The sequence below is a fragment of the Corylus avellana genome, chromosome ca6 (assembly GCF_901000735.1).
Source record: "Corylus avellana chromosome ca6, CavTom2PMs-1.0".
Lineage (NCBI taxonomy): Eukaryota > Viridiplantae > Streptophyta > Magnoliopsida > Fagales > Betulaceae > Corylus > Corylus avellana.
Genome location: NC_081546.1, coordinates 26,158,110 through 26,179,733, shown reverse-complemented (window position 1 = coordinate 26,179,733; position 21,624 = coordinate 26,158,110). Strand labels below are relative to the sequence as shown.

Below are 21,624 nucleotides of genomic sequence, written 5' to 3'. Positions count from 1 at the left end.
GGTTGTGACCCGGTGGTGATCGGACTTGCAACAGCCAACTACGGGGCAGCAACCCTTGCCCTTGTGAGGTAAAGCCGGCCGGACATTGTCGGTACAGACAACGGGAATTGGGCGGAGAAATTGTTGTCGAGAAGAGGAGAAGATTGAGAGTAATGAGAACTTATAGTTGAATTTGCAACAAGCAACCACAACCACAGGGTAGTGACCGTTGCCCAAATATGGCCAAACTAGTGGTAGGTTAGAGTTGTTGTGGAGGTTAAACTCAGCCAACATGGCAAGGGTCGGCGGCCGCAGTTGCCTGTGGCAGAGAATGGGTCGTGGGTGTAGGTTCATTGCAGCGTCGTGCATGTCCAAATCCAGCTAGACCATGAAAGGAAAAGATAAAAGTGCCCCAATTTGTTGATGGATTGGCTACTTAATTTACATTCCTATTCTATTTGGTATTTTTAGTTAATGTGTCAAAATTTTATTTAGAGGCCTTAAAAATAAAGTTTTATAAAACGTCAAAAAGGCTCTCTTTTATAAAATATTCATGAAACATATATATTTTTTTAATAAAAAAAGTGATGTCAATGCCGTCAAAGCTTTTGGTAAGTTCCTCGAAGTTTCGTGAACCTACGATAAATTTTCTACCCTCAAGTAAAACGCCTCCTTTCCTTTTCCTATTTTTTTTTTTTTTTTTGGTCGGTGGTTGTGGGCAAGGAGGCATTCAAATTCTGTATCCTCTGAATTGGTTCCAAGAAATACCTTAAAAAAAAAAAAACCATAATTCTCAACTATTTCGGGTTGAGAAGATGAGAAAGCGTCCCTCTGTGGATGAGGACAACTCGATCGTATCAATTAATAGCATGAAGTGAGAGAGAGAGAGAGAAGGGTTCCAAAATTGGGGTTTCGAGTAACAACCTTTTTTTATTTTTATTGAAAAGTTTAGAAATAGAAAAATATACCATTCTTTTCCAACTCCTTTAGAACTCGTTGGCATGTGTTAATAATATATATATATACTCTGAGGCTTTAAAAAAAAAAAATTAATGACTAACGTGGTACTACTACACTAGTCACACATTAACACTTGTATGAACAAATTATAAAATAGTTGTAGCATGTAGATGTAGGTGTAATATTAATATAAGAAAATTAATACTAAAACATATATTTCTATTTCGTCAGTATATATTCACACTATATCGGGGTAGTGTAAATCAGTTTTTAAGTCATTATTAAACAAAATAATAATAATAATAATAATGCACATTTCTAGCATTAATCATATGAGAGAATAAAGCTGAGGCTACGAGAGAAAGCATGTGGAGGAGAGCATTTGGTTTGGGAGAAACAATCAATCAGACCAGGTTGGAATGCACCAAGAGGAAGACGACGATGCCAACAGGCGCCGCACCAACAACTAAGGAGAGACGGCATCGTTTCCTGGTGGAGCTCGAGTCTCGAAGGAAAGGAAAGGAAAGGTCGGTAATGAGGGGCCATTTTCGTACTGATCATGTTGGGCGTACGGCGATATGACGGATGCATGGGCCATGTTGGTCCTGTCACGTTGTATGACACTATCTCTCAGCTTCTTTTTTGCATTTTTTTTTTTTTTTTAATTTTTATTTGTGTTCTGTATTTTATCATTTTTTTTTCTTTAGGTATACAAGTATTGTTAATGTGTTTTGTAAAGTGTAATTAAATTATTGATGAGTGAAGATGTTTATTAAATTACAAAAAATATATTGAATTTAGACAAAAGTATTTTGGGAATTTCATTTTCGTTGTTAGGATTTAATTGGACGGGAGAGTTGAGATTATAAACTTTTGAAAGATAATGACTCTAAATTAACACTTTTTAAAATTTAAAAATATGATGACAAAAGTAATAAAAAAATCAAGATAATAAATGAAGTTTTCTCATTTCTATTTTTAAAAGTGTGTGGTTGATCTATTTAAGGGTTTACTTTAAAGAGGCAAAGGATTCTAATTACTTTGATAAGTTTTTAATTGAGAGGCTAGAAATCAGAGTTATCTTTAAGTTTGACAGCACAGGGTTTGTAAGTTGTAACTGCCTTGACAAAAGATAAATTTTGAATAAAAGATATTGATGACTTTACATATACTATAGAAAGCAATATCTTCAAATCCTATTGCAACTTAAAGTCTCACCTTATGTTTTGGGTGTAGTTGTTACCTAACATGACTTTGAGTAAGGTTGAAGAATATTTTGAGAGTTATGCGGTTTGGATAGGGTTATGGGTCTCGCGACGATCATGCTTTTGCCCTTGTCTTTCTTTAACCGCCTTTATTAGCAACCAAAAATCTTGGTGTTCAGGCCAATAATGCATAGAATCGTGTTCTTTATTTGATGCAACATAATCCTTCCCAGTTCATTTGAATTAGATAATATCTAGTTAGTTATATTAGAGGGATATTTTATTTTTTTACTTTTTAATAAGATAAAAATATCTCTTCAATATAACTAACTAGATATTATCTAATTTAAATAAAATAAAGAATATCTTAATTCTTATTTGATGCATTATACATTTATTTGTTTATTTTTGGGCTTATTATTGAGTTGTCGGCCTTTCCTGTTGTTTCATTATAGTCAATATTGTTTGATGTACTTAAAAAGAAAAAGAAAAAAAATAAAAGTCCCACCCTTGGTCACGTTTTGATTCCATTGAAAAGAGGGTTTTAAGAAGAAGACAAGAAATGGCCGCAGCAATGAGTACTCACTCACCTTTTAATTGCTTTAATTTGAGAAGAGAAAGTTGGGAAAAAAGGACAAAAAAAAAACACTTGAAGCCGCATAAGAAAAAATTGTTTGACAAGTGACAAGTGCGGCGTGCATTGTTTGTTTCGTCCCGCCGGCTATCGATACAAGGGGGCGGAATTGTTTTTTAGGGTAGGCAGCCAAACATTTAGGCGAGCTAGACTGGATTTTTTTTTTTGGGCCTAGCTATAGGCTTGGATATTTGCCCAATCTTGCTTTATCCTATTTCCACTTTCCATTCTTATTACAAAAGATAAACTTTATGGGTCAATATATATATATTTTTTAATTTTTTTATATTTTGCTCATTTTATCTTACAAATCAATCATTAAATTTGTAAATTTATATGGATCACACATAAGTCAATAGTGAACTCCACAAATCTAATAGTTGATCTATTGAATTTGTTGAAGAATATAAGCCAAATATATACAACTTATTGATTCTTAGCATTTCTCATCACAAAATACTCTTGGCTCAATTTGATAATTTTTTAATCAAATATATTAACAAATGACAAAAAAATACAAAATGTTTATGAAAACACTATATATATATATATATATATATATATATATATATATATGCTAGAAGAAGGACAAGAGTATTCCTTTTGTCATCCCAAATATGATATGAATTTTAAAATTATTATTAAATTTTAGATGATAATCATTAAATTTTAATTTATTGGTGATTTTAAAAGTTAGGTCACATTTTGGAGGATACAAGAAAAAAAAAGCTTCTTCTGGCATTACTCATTCCTCAAAGTTTTGATTTGTTCTCATTGAAAATCATTTTTGAAAAAAAATGGGTAACTTTATTTTAAACCCCTGAATTAATACGCAATTTGACAAGCCTTCCAAATTTTAAAACTTCTCAATTTGAACCCCTGAACTTTTAATTGCAGTCAATTTGAACTTCTTCATCAGATTTAGCTGTTAACTTATAACGGAAATATTTAAAAAGACCAAAATATACCTGATTTTCGTTTTTATTTATTTATTTTTTAATTTGGAATTAAGGGTAAATTTGAAATTTTATAAAAGAAATTAGGAGTATAAATGTCATTGTTTTACTTTTAATGTTTAAAATCTGATGGAGGGGCTCACTTTTATGTTTAAAATTAAAAAAAGAAAAAGAAAAAGAAATAACATTGCATTATCATTATATTTAGTTGGGCTTAAACCATTGCTCGCTCAATCGATTTTTTTTTTGGGTGCAGTTGGGCTTAAACCATTCAAAACCCAAACCTATCAGTTCAGTAAAGATCCGACCGGATATTACAAATCCATATCCAGTATCTGATCCATACTATCTAACTATGAACCTCTGTATTCACTACCGATTCATTTACCAACTCGGAGTATCCGTTTTAATCTTCTGCAATGGCCGACGAAGCGAACAGAGCAGTAAGTTTTTGCACCTTTTCTTGTATTTTCGTTCTAATTTTCCCAGCAACCAAACAGGCCCTTAACTTTATTAGCTGAATGAATTTCTAATGGGTCTTGTGGGAATCATAGGCTTTTCGAGATATTCAAGGTCGCATGATTGAGATCACTGGAAAACTGAAGCAGGTCAGTCTGCTATTGATTTATATGTATTATTTTTGTCTTTCTATTTTTAATTGCAACGTAAAGTTGGGTTCTTTCGTATTACATCATGGTATTTATGAATATTTGATGCAGCTTGTGAGTTTTTGTTTTTAATTTTTTTAATAAATAATCGAAATATGTTGTGCAACCAGCTACACAGAAAGTATAAAAAAAAATTATAAAACCTAAGCATTAGGATAGTTAAACGCAACTGTCTCGCAAAGGTAAGGAGTATCTAAGAAGATTTTATCTGCACTATGTCCTTTCACAATCCTTAAAACTTTTATAATTTATTTCCCTCTAAAGACACCATAAAAAGCATGGCAACACCATCTTCCACACTGCTACACTCAGAGGATTGTGAAATAGTTCTTTCAACTGGATTGGCTTAGACGCTGTAAAAAAAAAAAAAACTATAGTACATGTTCCAAGTTTTTCATGAAAAAGAGATGTGGACCGTTGAAAAAACTACGGTACATGTGCTGCAGTTCTTTTACAGCACCTAAGCCAAATCCGTTTCAATTTATAGTTGAACTTCAATATTTCATTATGCTATATATTGATCCTATGTTTTTGTTTTTTGTTTTGGTTTATTATTTGGTATTTTATGGTTTATGTGCAATAAAACAATAAACAAGAAATAACAATTCAAGCTACTAACAACTGGTGCAGCTCTGCATTTCTTTATTTGATTTGTATCTTTTCTTTTTCAGTTGTTGTTGTAGTTATTACTATTGTATAGTTATGGCTTAGGATAAAGAACATTCATGGGAATTGCTTGACTAGCATTTTGGAAGTATCTTTGTTTCAGTTGAGAGATGAATCAAAGATATTGTTAGTTTTCATCGTCTTGGAATGAGAAAAATGTTTTCTTCATGATTTTTGAAATTTCATCCTGAATCCTAAAACCCAAAATCTCTTTCTCTCTCTCTCTCTCTCTTCCCTTTTGTTTTCTGACTGGTAAGTTAAATTGGCGTCCTAAAGCCCAAAATTTCTTGTTGAAAGCATGTTATATTGCTGTTTCTGATGGCCAATTGGATGAGGAATCTGATTTGCTTATGTGAGTTAATGCTTTAGAGAGACAAACCTGAGGGCTTTTCATCCTTTAGAATGATTTAAATTGAGATGCTGTCAAAAGAATTAGTCATTGATGTGCAATTGGAGAAGTTAGCCCAGAAATTTCTTGAAGTTACCATTTTAAGAAGGCTATCTGCAGTCTCAATTGCTGCATCCATGGGGCTGAAGAGATAGATAAAGTTATGTAGGAGTTTGTTTCTGGTTGCTGGCTGTTTGCGTTCGAAAGTAACACATTTTTCTTCTTCTTCTTCTTCTTCAAAAAAGGATTTATATAAACTCTTGCAACTACTACAATGTGAATTATAATAGATCGTAATATTTCAAACTCTTTTATAGTGTTTACTGTAGGTTGGAAATTGCTAATTGTGTGATTAGTATGTGACTTTTAATGAGCTTGGATAGTTAGGACCAATTCGTTATATGTGTCATGAAGGGTATATTAGGGTTACTAAAGGCTTTATTAATAACCTCTATATATGATATATGAACATTTGGATCTGAAATTTCTTGGCCCTACGTTGAGTCTTTGGAGGAATATCAAGAATGGCTAGGGGAATTTCTCCAACTTTGTCTCCTTCAAGGTTGGGGATGGTTCCCGCTTTCTCTTTTGGCATAATGAGTGGTGTGGAGAACCTTATCTCAAGACTATATTCCTAAATCTTTTTTTGAGGTGGTGTCAGTTTACTTAGTTTCCTTGAGTAATTCTTCCCATTGGAATATGAGTTTTATGAGGACAGTTCGGATTGGGAGTTGGAATCTTTAGACTCTTTCGTCAATCTGCTATACTCTTCAAAGACTCATCCTGGGGAGGCAGATAGAGTGTTGTGGACTCTAGCTAGTAGTTGCAGTTTTGATGTGAAGAACTATTATAAATTATTACAGGTTGGAGAGACTTGCCCTTTTTCTTTGGAAAAGTATTTGGAAGGTTAAGGCTCCGCCTCGTATGGTTCTTTATATGGATGACATCTTTAGGTAGATCCTCACTGTTGACAAACTTAGAAGGTGTGGTTTTACTCTTATTAATTGGTATTGCTTTGGCAAAAAGAACGAGGAGACCGTCATCCCCGCATCCACTGTGAGTACACCATTGATCTTGGTACATGGTTCTCAGCTTATTTGGAGTTTCGTGGATTATGTCTAGAAACATCCTAGAGTTGTTACATTGTTGGAAGAATCAAGGGCGTCGATATTCCAAATATTCTATTTGGAAAGCTATTCCATTGTTTTTAATGTGGAACATTTGGAGTGAAAGGAATTGTCACCAATTTGAGGATTGCGAGACCACCCTGTACTTTCTTTAAAATCCAGTTTTGTAAGATCTCTCTTAGATTGGATTGTAGTCTATGTTCTTCCTTCCTCCTTTTTGAATCTTTTAGACCTTGTAAATTTTTTAGATTTTAGCCATCTTTAATGTGGTTGTGTCTTTTGTATACATTTCGTGTATGAGGGTTGTGCCAGTTTTTCTTTTCAATAAAATTGTGACTTACATAAAAAAAAAATCCTGGGCCTTCTACCTCTTGTAATATGACTTTTGGTTATTTTAATAAAGCAACAATTGTATTTAGGAAAAAAAAAAGAGGTTATAGCACAGAAAGAGAAGTTTTCTTGATAGAAATTTTTGGTAGGAATTTTTGGCAAGCCAATGTTATGGCGAAAGTAGTTTTTGGTTGACAGTGGTATGGCTTGAAGATTATAGTTAACTAGTGCTGTTTGTGTAAATCAGGCGTGTGACCACAGATGATCTTATTATCTTCTGCTCTATGGCAAGAAGACTATGGTCACTTGTCTTTTTGTTGTTTGCATTTATTTGGGCTATACATATGTGTAGGTTGGTTTTGGATTTGGTGGGAGAGAAATGCTATGAATGTCTAACAGCACAAAGCTTTTAGTGATTTAGTTGAAGTTATTATTTATGATTGCTTGTTACTTATCAAAAAAAAATTATTTATGATTGCTTGTTAACAGGATGAAGACAACTAGTGGCTTCTCTTTACTTTCTCATGTGGAGATTTTGGATCTTTGTAACTTTAGAGCTTATCTTCTCTTCTGTTTTCTAAGGGTTCCTCTTGTATGCGTGTCTTGTTCTAGTGTTGCCCTCTGTGTGTTTCTCTTAATAAAATTTATTACTTACCATTAAAGAACTTTGAACTGATCTTAGTTATCATGTCTTTCAGGTACAGAATCAGATGCGAAACAAGGAGGGAGAAAAAAAGCGTGCTTTTCTAACCTTGGAGGAGCTGCGACAATTGTCTGATGATACAAATACCTACAAATCTATAGGTATTTATAGAAAACCATAATCTCAAGTTGGCATATAATGCCCATGCTAGTTTTGTATACGTACGTAGTATTTCAAAGTGCCTCAAGCTTTAAAATGATGAATGCTTTCTTTGGTTTTAGAAAATCAATCCCTATCTCTAAAGAGTTTTGAAAAGGGTTGTCTGATTTTTATTTGAATCATGAATTACAGTCATATCTGGCATTTTAGTTTTAACTGTGCTACTTTGGGCAACCTACTCCCAATTTGACATTTACTTATTTTTGTTTTGCAGGGAGAACGTGAGTTTTGCATAATCTATTTGAGCATGAGAAAAGTTCACAAAATTCTTGATTTATGGGCTTGCCAGATTATAGATGACAGATCAAAGATTTAAATTCAAACTGGACTGGCCAGAGAGACCGGATGAACTGCTGGAGGGCTCGATCCATTCCAGTCATGCCCATCTATTCATTTTGGTCAATGAACCAGATTGGGCTGTTGTCAATCATGGTCCAGCCATTGAGCTGTTAGAGCTGGGCTGGGGTCCAATCTCTCCCTGGCCCAATTCAATTGATTGTTCATTCTCAATTGGATAGGCTATTAATACAAAAGTGCAAAAAAAAAAAAAAAAAAAAAAAAAAATTATTTTGTAGTGATTTTTTTATTTGAATAGTAATAAAAAGTAAAAATGTTGAAATTGATTTTGAGATGAATTTTTTTGGGTCTTTGGGTCCAGTCCTTTGGCAAACATGCTCTAAAGTTGTATAATTTTTTAAGTTTATTTTAACCTTCATCTCCCTTGATTGGTTTAAAACTAATAAAATAATAATATTTAACTGAAGTAGAGAAATGTATAGATATAATCTCAACTCTTTTTTCTCCACAATATTTACAATTTTAAATTTAGTTCATTAGAATAGAAAAAAATTGCAAACCCAAACGAGTTGATGTTTAATTTATTTTAAAAGTAGCTCTCTAAATTTGAGAAAGTAAATTTTTCTCCTAAAATATTATTAACTATTTTTCAGTTCAAATGAATCGGAGAAGATTATGTTCCATTGGCCTATCCAATAGCTTTTTTAATACAAAAGCTATTTATGCATACATTATTAACAATCATTTGGCACACATTTATGTATTTAGTATTAAACAAAATTGCATATAGATATTATTAAGGGATAAACCAAGATAGGCGGTGCCCTATGAAGATTGATATGGTTTCACCCACTTTTCCACCCAATGGTGAGTTTTTGTTTATAATCTAGATCATCAATAGCTTAAGGTCACTTGTGTGAGAGATAATAAAGTTTAAACGATAAATTAGATGCATCCTTTCACTCAAAAATGCTTGGTTATTTTTTGATTCATACATGCATAATCCAAGTAAATGTGTGTGTGTGTATATATTTGCTTCACTAATTGATGCAGAATTTAGAATCTGTTAAGCTTTATAGTTTATAGATTTATTTGAATGGATTACATGTCATTATATGTTCTTTTTGTTTTTAATTAAATATCTATGATTGGTTCGATCACGGTCAGCCTGGTGGTTGAACCTCTGACCCTTGACCCTTTTCACTTTTCTGGTTTATTGAACAGTCTGCTTTCTAAAACATTGTGATGTACTCTGATGAATCTCTCTCTCTGTCTCTCTGATGGTGGCCAGGTTTGTGTTAGAACCCAAGTCAGTTTTAATGAATGAACAGGAACAAAAGCTGAAGGATAGCGAAACTGCAATTGCCTCATTACAGGTGCATTAACCTTTTCATTTTTCCCCGTGCAAAATCTCTTCTTTCTACACTCCCTCCCCTACCTTTTCTTTGTTTGTGTTTCATCTTTGATATTCTCTTGGCCAATATATATTTTTCCTAATACATATTACAGAGAAATTACTGGTGAAATTAAATATTGTTCACATGCAAGGCCCCCATCTAAAATACCTCCCCCCCCCCCAATCCAAAATGAACAAAGAAAGCAATAAATGAATTCTAGATCCATCCTAATGTTTATTTATAATGTCCATCTGGAAGGTTTTAGGTTTGTAGTCCAGCAATTTGGATTGGAGGATCATAATAATGAATCATCATATCCGTTTCATTTGGTCTTTTTTTTTTTTTGAATTTTGACCTGAGTTTGGCTTAAAGTTTTTTCTTTAATAGATGTTTTGCCCTTTATTTTTAAAATTGAAACCTCTGATTTTCTTTTCGATAATGAAAGATCTAATTTTTGTTCAGTTGAATTTATCTAAAAGATTCGGAAATTGTAATACCATGATTACCTTGTGTGCTTAAGCAACCTTAAATGATTCACAATCAGGTATAAAGTACAAGTAGGGTGAAATCGGCGAAACGGGCTAATGAATTTTTGCTCTAGGAGTGATCTCCATAAAAAAGTTACCAAGATTATTTAGTTTAACAAGGAATAACAAATAGAAGAGTTTATAGTAAGAAGGCTTGCAGGAAAATGGTACATGTTGATTTTTGATCGTAGCACCGGCCACCGTGTAGATTATTTACTGCCGTGGAAATTAGCTACTGTTTAAGGTTTTGAATGAGCCAAATAGCCAATTTTTCCCCTGCTTGTTTGGCCTTAGCTGTGCCTGGAAACCTCGCTTAACTTCTGCCGCTAATCATCGTTCTTTTGAAAGACAATGTACTAATTTTCTCTCATTCTTCTGAAATTTTTGTGCAAATATTTTCTGTTGTTGGGCTCCGGACAGACATCAAAGGAATATTTAGAAAAGCAGATGGTGGAGGTGGAGAACAACCTTAAGGAGCTCTTGGAGCAAGATCCGGGTCTTGCTCGGCAGATAATGTCCATGACTGTAATGTAAATCATACATTTCTGAGAATTTTCTTCTGTGCGCTTTATTTTCCTTTTGGAAAGGGAAAAAACGTGATAATGATAGTTTGCAATGTTTGTTGAGAAAAGTCTGGTATTCAAATCTGGTGAGATGTTATGAATTATGAAGCTACTCTTGCAAGACCTTGTTTTTTATGGCTATCTTCTTATCCTCCCACAAGTCTTTATTGAATCGTCAAATAGATTTCAAGTGATATGGTGTATATGGAAACCTCTTCCTTTCAAGGGAATTGGAGATGATTCATTTTATAGTTTAGATTAAATTTTATGGATTTAATGGTGTATATATTGTTGCGCTATTTACAATTTTTAAAAATGTGGCATCATATACATTTTTAGATGCAACGAAACAAAATTGATTGTAAAATTGGAAAACGTGTCCTACATAACTGTAAGGTTTAAAGTAGGTTTCTCCATTAACTTCTTGGCCAATTAATTAATGATATACTATTTTAAACTAATTAATTGATGTCATAGTTCTCGTTTGACAAGCCATGTGGTGAGAGGCAACCCCCTTCACCAATTAATGGTGGTTGTCTGGTTGACCACTATTTTTTGTTAAACATGATTTAATTATTTTATTTTTTATTTAGGATACATTGGTAACTAAAAATAGTTGTGTCACACAACACGTACAGTTACATATGATAAATTAATTGGATGATGAATTGATGGAGATATTTATTTGAAATTAAAGAAAAATCTTAGGACCTAAGGGGCAAAATTGAAAACCTAGAGAATAAATTAAAATTGCATAAAAACATATTCATAACTAAATTTGATTTTTTCCTTAAATATTTAAATTTATCATTTTCTATTGACCTAATCTTTTGGGATACTACAATACTTATACACCAAAATGTAATTACAGTAGAGAAAAATTAACAAAGAAAATTAACTAAAAATGACAAAAAAAAAAAAAAAAAAAAAAAGCTTAGGGTACCTACAATTCTTTACAAATTCACATGATATTGCTACAATTATTTAAAAGCTCTGATACATACCATAAACAAGTTTAACACATGTAACTTGTTTGATTTTATTCTTTTTGTCCTGACCTTTGGGTTGAGGATAGAATTGTCTCTTGACCTTCGGGTCGAGAAGGAGTAGATCGGTGTAGAGTTTATCTCTACGTCCGGATTTTTAGTTTTGTTGTTGTTGTTTTTAATTTTGTTTTTGTATTTGGGCTACACATGTCCTAAATCTAGTCTGTACGAAATAGATCTGTTTCTTAATTGTAATTGTACGTTAGCGAAATGTTGAAGTCACTTTTATGACCTTAAAACTTCATAGCATTTGGCTATGATTTTTCATAGCTTTATACTTTCGATTGTAAGAGCTTTACGCTCGTGATACTTTAATGAAAGTTACCGAATTTCGTTAAAAAAAAATTAGAGTGCATCAATACCAATTAATTGAAAGTCACAATCAACCACACTCCCTGATCCCCCCAACCTAGCCCCCATGATATTGCCATACGATACTAATTGTGCTGAGACAGAAATCTCGTATTACATGATGGTTAGATTTGTCGTGTAATAGGAGATTCGAATATTCTGATTATTAATAAGAATATTCGAGTCTTTGTTCAAAAAAAAGATTTGTCGTGGGGCAATGCAAGTCCCAAAGACCTAAAAGTGTGACCACCAAACCAGTACCTAAACTTGAACTTCTCAACCGACCGACTCCTAATTAAGAACTTCATCAATCTTGTGTGTGCCATTCACAGAGCATTCAAGGTCTACTGAGTCGTGAAGATAATTGAATCCAACAATTGGATTCATCTTGAGTGCTTTGATATTAGGGGAGAGAGATTCAAACTAGTAATCTTTGTTTTATAAGGCATAGTCTCCTATCGATTATAATCTTAAAATTCTACTAAAATAATACATTTCTTAGGGCCAAGTCAATATATTTTGAGGTTTAAGACAAAAAGTCTAAGTAGTGGGGGCCTTAATTAAATAATATGGACAATAATCAAAGCTTTATATTTTTTTATTAATTGTGGCCATAGGCGGCCGCCTAATCCGCCTAAGATAATGCCGTTCTACTTTAATAGAGCAGTGGAAAATTTGTTCTCAAAGAGAAAAAGCAAGCGCTCCTCAAAAGTCAAAGGTATTCAAAACTTGGTGAGAAATTCAAACGTTTGGTGGCCTCCACGGCACTTGTGCCCATTGAACATCATGCTGCCAAGGCTAGGAACTTCATTATTATTATTATTATTATTTCAAGATTAACTATTTCTCATTTTAAAAAATAGTTATTTCTATAAAATATTTAAAGTCCGTTTGAAATTGCATTAAGGAATTTAAAAAGTATTTTTAGTATTTTAGTATTGTGCCAAACAAAAAGTTGGACTATTAATTTGCTAAAGAACTCCAAAAATACTTATTTCATTTTTTACTCTAAAAATAGCAAAAATGTACTTAAAAAAAAAAAAACTTAAAATGAAGTTTTTTTATTTTTTTTTATTTTTTAAAGCTCTTTTTGGCTTTAAAATCATTATTTCTTAATACAATCCTAAATATGCTATTACTCCCATGACTAAAAGACTTACTAAACTATGAAATAACTATTCTATTCCATGGGTTTAATTCGTGTACCAAAAGTACCCTAATATTTACAACCTTACATGTTGGGGCATCATTTTAATCCTATAAAGAGCAGCAAACTAATGCCACTTACCAACCCAACATGGAGCTCTTCTTCCTCTTCTTCTTCTTCTTGATTTCCCTATTCTTGGCTTCTTCCATTTCTTTTGGTATTTGTCCCTTAGCTTATAAAACCAAAGAAAATGTCACTCGGCCAACACTTCCTCCGGGAAGTTTCGGTTGCCAATCATTGGTGAAACCCTTCAATTTTTGGCTGCAATGAAAGAGGGAGCAGTGGAAAATTTTGTCTCGAAGAGAACAACCAAACACACCTCAAAAGTTTTCAAAACTTGTATTCTTGGTGAGAATTTCATCATATTTTCTGGTGCTGCTGCAAATAGATTCATCTTTTCAAATGATGGCAAGTTGTTCATACGCTGGCGCCCTCCCTCGGTCCAGAAGCTCTTCCCCTCCACAGCACTTGTGCCCATTGAAAATGATGCTGCCAAGGCCAGGAAGTTCATATCCTTGTTCTTCAAGTTCAATGAGACTCACAAATTTGTGGCATCAATTGACTCCATTTCAAGAACCCACTTCAAGAATTACTGGGAAGGCGAAAATGAAGTTAAGGTACATCCTCTAGTGAAAATGCACACATTCACCTTAGCTTGCCATTTATTTATGAGCATCGATGACAAGGAGAAATTGTCCAAGTTTTTGTGCCACTTCAATGATCTCACCAAAGGCATATTATCTGTACATTTAAACATCCCGGGTACACCATTCTATCATGCAATAAAAGCAGCAGAAGCTCTCAGGAAAGAGATTTATGTGATTGTGAAGGAGAGGAGGGAAGCCTTGGCAAATAATTTAGCTTCTCCAACACAGGATGTGCTATCACAAATGATTGCTTTGCCATGCGACCACGATGGGTTCATGACAGAATTGGAGATTGCAGATAAGATTTTGGCATTTCTGATTGGGGGCCATGACATTACGACTGCCACTATCACTCTCTCTATGAAATATCTTGCAGAGATGCCTCATGTCTATAATGAAGTTGTAAGAGGTATTTATTTTGTGTTTGTGCATTGTATTAAGAATATGGTTAGTAATTTTTAATACGACCTGCGAACCCAACATAAATCTGACATAAAATTAACAGGTTCTAGTTCGAGTCAGTTCGGGTTGACCTGAATTAGACGGGTCAATCGTGAGCTTACTCGCATAACTTATAGGTGACCCGCATAACCTGTATAAAGTAAATTATATTTTTTTTACAATTAAAAAAGAAAACCAATAAAAGGCTAAAACCCATATAAATTAATTTTTAAAATTCATTAAATTTTTGTTTTATTTTTACATTTAAATCATATACAAGTCAAAACTAGTCAAATAATATATTTATTAAATGGGTTATATGGATTATGTCGTGTTACCCGTTTATTTAAATAAGTCGTGTCAAAGTCGAGAGATTTGACATGTTAACTAAATGGCTCGTGTGTGGATTGACCCACAATCTCGACATGCCAGCACAAATTGCTAGCCCTAATTAAGAAGCATGTCTCTCTTTGTAGTTTTTATTTTGATTCATACATGTATACAAAACTAGCTGGTAGAACTTCTTTTGCATGATAGAGCAAAGTGAGATCGATCATAGGGCTAATGAAGCCAAGAGAAGTGCTATGTTGGGATGATATACAAAAAATGAAATATACTTGGAACTTTGTGAACGAAGTGATGAGGAATACAACAATTGTTCAAGGTGCTTTTAGAGAAGCCAAGACAGATTTCTCCTACGAGGGTTATGTCATTCCAAAGGGTTGGAAGGTAAGTGATGTCCTTCTATTCTAGCTACTTCATCCATCTTCTTCATTTGCCATTATATATAACAAATTTTGTCTATCTTCTTCTTCATTTTTTTTTTTTTTCCAGATATATTGGAGTGTGGGTTCGACCCAGAAGAACTCTGAATACTTCTCATAGTCAGAAAGGTTTAATCCAAGAAGATTTGAAGAAAATGGACCTTCTCCTTACACATATGTTCCTTTTGGGACAGGTCCTTTGATGTGCCCAGGAAAGGAGTATGCTAGAGTTACTATTCTTGTCTTCCTCCATTACGTAGTGAAGATGTTCAAATGGGAACCAATTCTTTCCAATGAGAAAATTAAAATCGAGTTGGCCCCTGTTCCATCAAAGGGGTTCCCAGTTTGGCTTTCTCCTCTTCAGAATAATTAGTGAAGGTTTTCTGGTTTTATATTTCTGATATGATTTCATTTTGTCAATTTGTTATGTTTGTATTGATAGATTTCTCCTTGTAACGTGTATGTTGTTGACTATATTAACCATTAGCTTGCTATATGTTGCACGCATGCCATGAATGTGCATGACACCGTTGACACGTACTACATTGTGGGAATTTAGATCCCCACAATCCCTTGCCAACAATAATTACTTGTTCGTATTGTTAGTAATTTGGGTAGGTAATGTGCGAGACTCCACATGAGATCCATTTGCTCAAATGAATTTTGAATTGCTCAACCACTTACTCGAACAAATATGTCTCATATGGAGTCTTTCACATTATTGATCAAATTACTAGTAATTCGAGCAATTAATTATTATTTTGGATCAGTAGGAGTAGGAGATTGTGAAAGGCCCCACTAGTGCAGGGCAAAGGGAATTGTCATGGTTGTATGATACCACTAAGTCAGGGAAAAATATCTTGAATAGTTGTTAATGAAATGTGAAACTAAAGAAAAACCTAATTGGGAAAAATCGAAAAGCTAGGGACTAAGTTAAAATTGCGTAGAAACCTAGAATAACATTATATTAAAGTGGAGGTTATAAATTTGGCACATGGCTGGTTGCTTGGGCAAGTCCGCCTCCCAAGCTTGAACAAGTCATGGTCGCTCTCATCCACCACGCCGCCCACTTCGGTGTCGCCTTCCTTGACACCTCCTATATATATATATATATATTCCCCTTTGTTAGTTCTAAGATTTCGTTTCTTGGGCCTTAGGCTTTGAAGGGAGGGGTGAGAGGGAGGGTGGAATTTACGACCAATTTTTTAACCCGTCAGATATGTTACTAATGACACGTCACTAACTGTCAGCCTTGACATGTCACTAATGGCCCGTTACAAAAAATTAAATTTTTGTAGTGTATGTTCACATCTAAGTGACGGTTTGTTCCTTGCATTCTTTACTCACTTATCCCTGGTCCATTTGAAACTAAAGAAAAATCCAATGACCAAATTGGCAAAATTGAAAACCTCGAGACTAAATTAAAAAAACTTGGAGAAAAATTGATGATTTAACATGGTATCAAAGTACAGATTATAAATTCGAACCCTAACTACAATAGTTTACTTATATACACCAAAAAGTAATTACAATACTGAAGCAGATAAAGAAAAAATAACAAGGAACATGCTTGGAGTTTTACAATTCCTTACAAATTCACATGGAAGTACCATAAACAAGTTTAACATTGATACCAACTTTTGATAGAACTCATTTTTTAAAACCAACTTGAAAGGGGAGAGTACCCAAGTATTTATATATACATGGTTAAGATTAGACTTAGGTTCTGTTTGTTTCAGCATAAAATGATTTTTGAATAAGGTTTTCAGTTTTTTAGTGTTTAGTGTAATGAAAAATAATAGTCAACGAAAAATATTTTCGCTTTGACTGAAAAGCCTCTTTAATTTCTGGAAAATGGTTTTCTTTTTGAAAAATTGTAAATTATTTTTCTAGTTTGAGCATCTCATTCTTAAATTGATAGACCAACCAAGAACCTCGCTAGGACCCGACTGGGACACTGCCAAGACTCGGTCGGAACTTGACCGGAACCCAGTCAGGACCCGTTCGGGACACCGTTGGGACCTGATTAGGACACTGTCGGGACCTGCCGAGACTCAGTTAGGACACCGCTGGAACTCGGTCAGGATACTGTTGGGATTCGGTCGGGACCCGTGGGGACTTAGTTAGGACCCCGCCATAACTCGGTTGGGAACTTGTGGGGACCCGTCTAGGTCACCGTCGGGACCTGGTCGGGACATTTTTATAATTTAAAATTTAACATAATTCAATATATATATATTGTGATTTTCTGTATGCGCTAAACACCAAAAAAAAAAAAAAGATTTTTCAAGAAAACATTTTTCAATAGAAAAAATGTTAGGTCGAAACTAATGGAAGCTTAATTTATGTGGGATACAATGACTACAGTGGCAGAGATATGTTATGCTTTGGCACCCCCCCCCCCCAAAGATTTAATTTTTTTTTTTTTGCTTTTTTCCAAACTAGTTCCACACGGCTCCTACTTTCTCCCAAGTTACCAACTTACCAGCACCCTCCAAATAAAAAATAAAATAAAATGAAAAAATTTCTTCTCTCCTGCCCAAGTTGCACACAGCTGCATAGCACCCCAAATTTTTATTTTATTTTTTCCCTTCTCTCACAGAGTCCCACATACGGCTTTTCCCTATATTTTCTTTTCTTTTCGGAAAAATTACAGTTTACCCCTTTAAAGTTGATAGCATTTTTTAATTTAAATATTAAAGTTTCAACTTTTGCAATTCACCCTCTCCAATGTTCCAAATTTTTGTAATTTGACCAATTGTATCCAAAACTTCCCATATTGCCCATAATTTTTATTTATTTTTTTTATTTTTTATAAAAAAATTCAAGGTGGCCGTAGCCACCCTTTGGCCATCTGACCAGTTTTGCACTCCCAATTTTTTTTTTTTTAATAAAAAATCAAAAAAATTAAAAAAAATCAGGGGCAATATTGAAATTTTGGGATAATATTGGTCAAATTGAAAAAAATTAGAACTTTATGAGGGTGGATTGTAAAAATTGAAACTTTGACGTTTCAATTGAAAAACGTTGTCAACTTTGGGGGGTAAACTGTAATTTTCCCTTTCTTTTCTCCTCTCTCTCTCTTTCTCTCTCACTCAGACACAGCAGACGATCCATAGCCTCCATCCACCATTCCATAATTTCCATAGCCTCCATCTCTTATTCTCTCCCTCTCTGAGCACTCTCCATAACTTTGGTTGCTTTTGGGTCCGGCGGGGTTCTTAGAAAAATCGAAATCAAGGTGAGTCACAGCCTTAATTTCCTAAACTTTTGTAATCCTCTGTTTACTTGATATTTCCTGTTGATTTTCGTTAATAAATTTGTGCAGTAGTCTGTCTGTCTGTATATATCATTATATTTCCTGTTTATGCTAAAAGTCTCAAAATGTTTACAGTTCTACAGCGTATTCACTTCAATTGAGAAGTTGTGCTGAAATTAATTTGAAGACAGAGAAGAAGAAGGAAGAGTTTACACAGCCACAGATATGGATTTTTTTTTTTTTTTTTTTTTTTTTTTTTTTTTTTTTTTTTTTTTTCATCTGGGCTAGTTACTGCTGTTAGCACTGGCTGTTAGTTAAAATTCATATTGATATTGATTGAATGGATTGACTTATTTAGAAAAAAACTATTGTCATCAATGGATTGATCTGAAAATATTTTTTCTTTCATAATTAGCTTGGTTTGTCTCAAATATGTACCACGCGAGATAACATGTGGGATAGACCAAAAATTGTCATCCTTTTATCTCTCATGAAATCATAGTAGTAAGGAATAAGTAGCATTATATTGTCCTACAAGAATACGGTATTTATAGCAAGTGTGGAGATAACATTATCCTACAAGAACATAAAAAATGAGAATATTTCAGCTGTGGCTTGCAGTTGCCTCTTCTACAAAGTTCAGATGTTTAGACACATTATTATTAGCCTTGCAGTTGCTTTTCTGTCCATTAGGGTGCATAACAGTTTCGATAATAAATTCACTATTAATTTGAATGATTGAATAAACTTTAATATTCGCATAACAGTTTATTTTGTTGTTTAATATTTATAAACTTTGATTGTCTTTTTCGGGGTCGTGATTTAACTTGAAAATTTAACTTAATTAATATTTATGAACTTTAATAAATATTTTTTTTGTGATGTATATATTGTGTGAATTATCAAATTTTTAAGATGTCTCATAGGATGCAAAAAAAAAAATTTAGTGGCACCCTCAATATGAATTGTCTGGCTCCGCCACTGAATGACCATAACAAACATCCACGATTGATTTATAGTTTAGATGGTTTATATACGAGGTGATATACCAAACATGGACCTATCAAGAATTTAGAGTGCATCAATACCAATTAATCGAAAGTTACAATCAACCACCTTCCCCCCAACCCAGCCCCCATTATTGCCACATGCTGTTAATTGTGCTGTGATAGAAATCTCCTATTACACGATGGCTAGATTGGTCGTGGGGCAACGTAGGTCCCACAAACTTTAAAGTGTGATCACCGAACCAGTACATCATTATCAAGGTTGATGATATTCTTAATTAGGAGTTGGTCTGTTGAATCAAACAATTGGACTCATCTTGGGTGCTTTGACATCGGGGGAGAGGGATTCGAATTAGTAACTTCTATTTTATGAGGCATAGTCTCTAACCGATTATTGAATTTGTATTAAGGAACTTAAAAAGTATTTGTAGTACTTAAATATTGTGCCAAACAAAAAACTAGACTATTTCCTAAAGAACTCCAAAAATACTTCTTTCATTTTTTATTCTAAGAATGATAAAAACGCTTTTTTTTTTTTAAATAAAACTTAAAATAAAACTTTTTCTTCAAAGTTCTTTTTGGCTTTAAAATCATTATTTCTTAATGCAATCCTAAACATGCTCTTAGTCATTACTAAATTATGGAATAACTATTCAATTTCATGGGTTTAATTTGTGTACCAATCGTACCATAACATTGACAACTTTACATGTTGGGGCATCATTGTAATAATAATAATAATAATAATAATAAAAGTTCTACCCATAGCATTAAAGTTTAAGGAAAAACTCTGATGAGTTATTTGATGAGGAATCACCAGATGATGAGGAACTTGCTTAATAGCTAGAAAGTTTTATAGGAATGAACATAGAATTTTCAAAAGATTTGAAAAACAAAAAGAGAGTACTTAGTATAGAAATGAAAGAGACCCACGTGGTCCAAAATGTTATGAGTGTTTTGGCTATGGTCATGTTCGCAAGGATTGCGCTAACCTCAAGAGTAATAAGCCAAAACATCTAAAAGCCTTCAATATTACCTTTAGTGACACTGATGAGGAAGAAACTCCTACTTATTTAGCATTTGTTGCGTCCTATGATTCTGATGATTCTAAACAATCAAATGTTTAGTCTGCTTCTGATAATGAATCAAATAGGCTTAGTGATCTTTAAAACTCCTTTGACAATTTGATGGAAAAATTTTCTATGCTGAGAAATACTAATTTGAAAATTGTTAAGGATGTTAAGAATCTTGAGTTTGAAAGGGATAATTTGTTGAAATCCTTGAGTGATTCATATGCTGTTTGCAATACTTTAAAATTTGAAAACTATATGTTAATTGCTAAGAATAAATCCCTTCAAAATGATCTGAATGAATCTATAAATCATTTGAGAAATTTCTCTATTGAAAAGCGAGATAAAATGTTGCATGTTTAGAAACATTTTGGTGACAAATTTGGGTTAGGATTTGATAAAACTGCCTCTTTGTCTTCTAACCGTGCTTCTACTTCAATGATTGTTTTTGTTAAACTAGTGAAAGTAGAAGAATCTTCAAGTGAAGGAAAGCAGGTAGTTGCTCTGACTCTCCAAGATAAGAAAGGTAAGAAAATTTACATTAAGCCTCACGCATCTTACCCTAAGCTTAGAGTCGTGCATCCTCTTAAGAAATTACCTTATCAAAGGTTTGTCCTTACATGTCATTGCTGTGAACAAATTGGTTACATTTGACCCAACTGTTTTAATTTGAAACCTCATGTGCATAAAAATGAAAATTCCTATTCTTGGAAAGAAAGTGAGGGTTTGGTCATGATGATGAGAGAAGTATTATCTAGGCTAGATAAGTTTGAGCAAAGTCATAAGTCTAGACTTAAGATTTCTCAAATGTGGGTTAGGAAGGTTGATACCATTCACTCTTTGAGGAGTGGTAGTAATCTCACCTTATGTTAGGTGAGTTAATAACATGCCTGTGATTGGTTGTCTTGCATATCTTTGTATGTCCTAGAGCATGTTGTTTTTCTTTTTACATTGCATTTTTTTTTTTGTTATTTTTGTTTTGCATTTGTTTTTGTTTGTGTGCATTTGTTTTGTGAAAAATTTCAAAAAGACAAAAATAGTTTACTTCAGTTGTTTTCTTTTCTTTTTTTTGTCTTATGCACCTAGATAGTCCATTAATTTCTCATGTTGCTTTCATAGATTTAATTCCTTGCATCTTGGAATGTTCTTAATATGCATTAGATGAAAATTTGTTTCAATGGACTTGTTCTTGTAGTTACCTAAGGCCTGAACCTATGTGGTACATTTTGCCTATGCTTACTCTCTTGTGCACATTTAAGCTTAATTTAAGGTC

General features: G+C 33.4%; 1 protein-coding gene and 1 pseudogene across 1 annotated transcript; both read left to right on the top strand.

Moving 5' to 3' along the window:
• The first annotated feature begins 4,068 nt into the window (after window positions 1-4,068).
• Window positions 4,069-10,808, top strand: LOC132184498 (prefoldin subunit 1-like). The gene is made up of 6 exons (XM_059598149.1): window positions 4,069-4,177; window positions 4,289-4,342; window positions 7,612-7,717; window positions 7,990-7,996; window positions 9,364-9,448; window positions 10,417-10,808. Exons 1-6 carry the CDS (start codon window positions 4,154-4,156, stop codon window positions 10,528-10,530), a joined length of 390 nt encoding a protein of 129 aa, XP_059454132.1. The 5' UTR covers window positions 4,069-4,153; the 3' UTR covers window positions 10,531-10,808.
• Window positions 10,809-13,253: 2,445 nt separating this feature from the next.
• LOC132185953 (beta-amyrin 28-monooxygenase-like) lies at window positions 13,254-15,431 on the top strand (annotated as a pseudogene).
• Window positions 15,432-21,624: the final 6,193 nt, after the last annotated feature.

Coding starts and splice junctions, on each gene's coding strand:
- LOC132184498 (XM_059598149.1), top strand. CDS start 4,154: ATGGCCGACGAAGCGAACAGAGCA. Junction 4,178..4,288: donor CCGACGAAGCGAACAGAGCA/GTAAGTTTTTGC, acceptor TGGGAATCATAG/GCTTTTCGAGATATTCAAGG. Junction 4,343..7,611: donor TCACTGGAAAACTGAAGCAG/GTCAGTCTGCTA, acceptor CATGTCTTTCAG/GTACAGAATCAGATGCGAAA.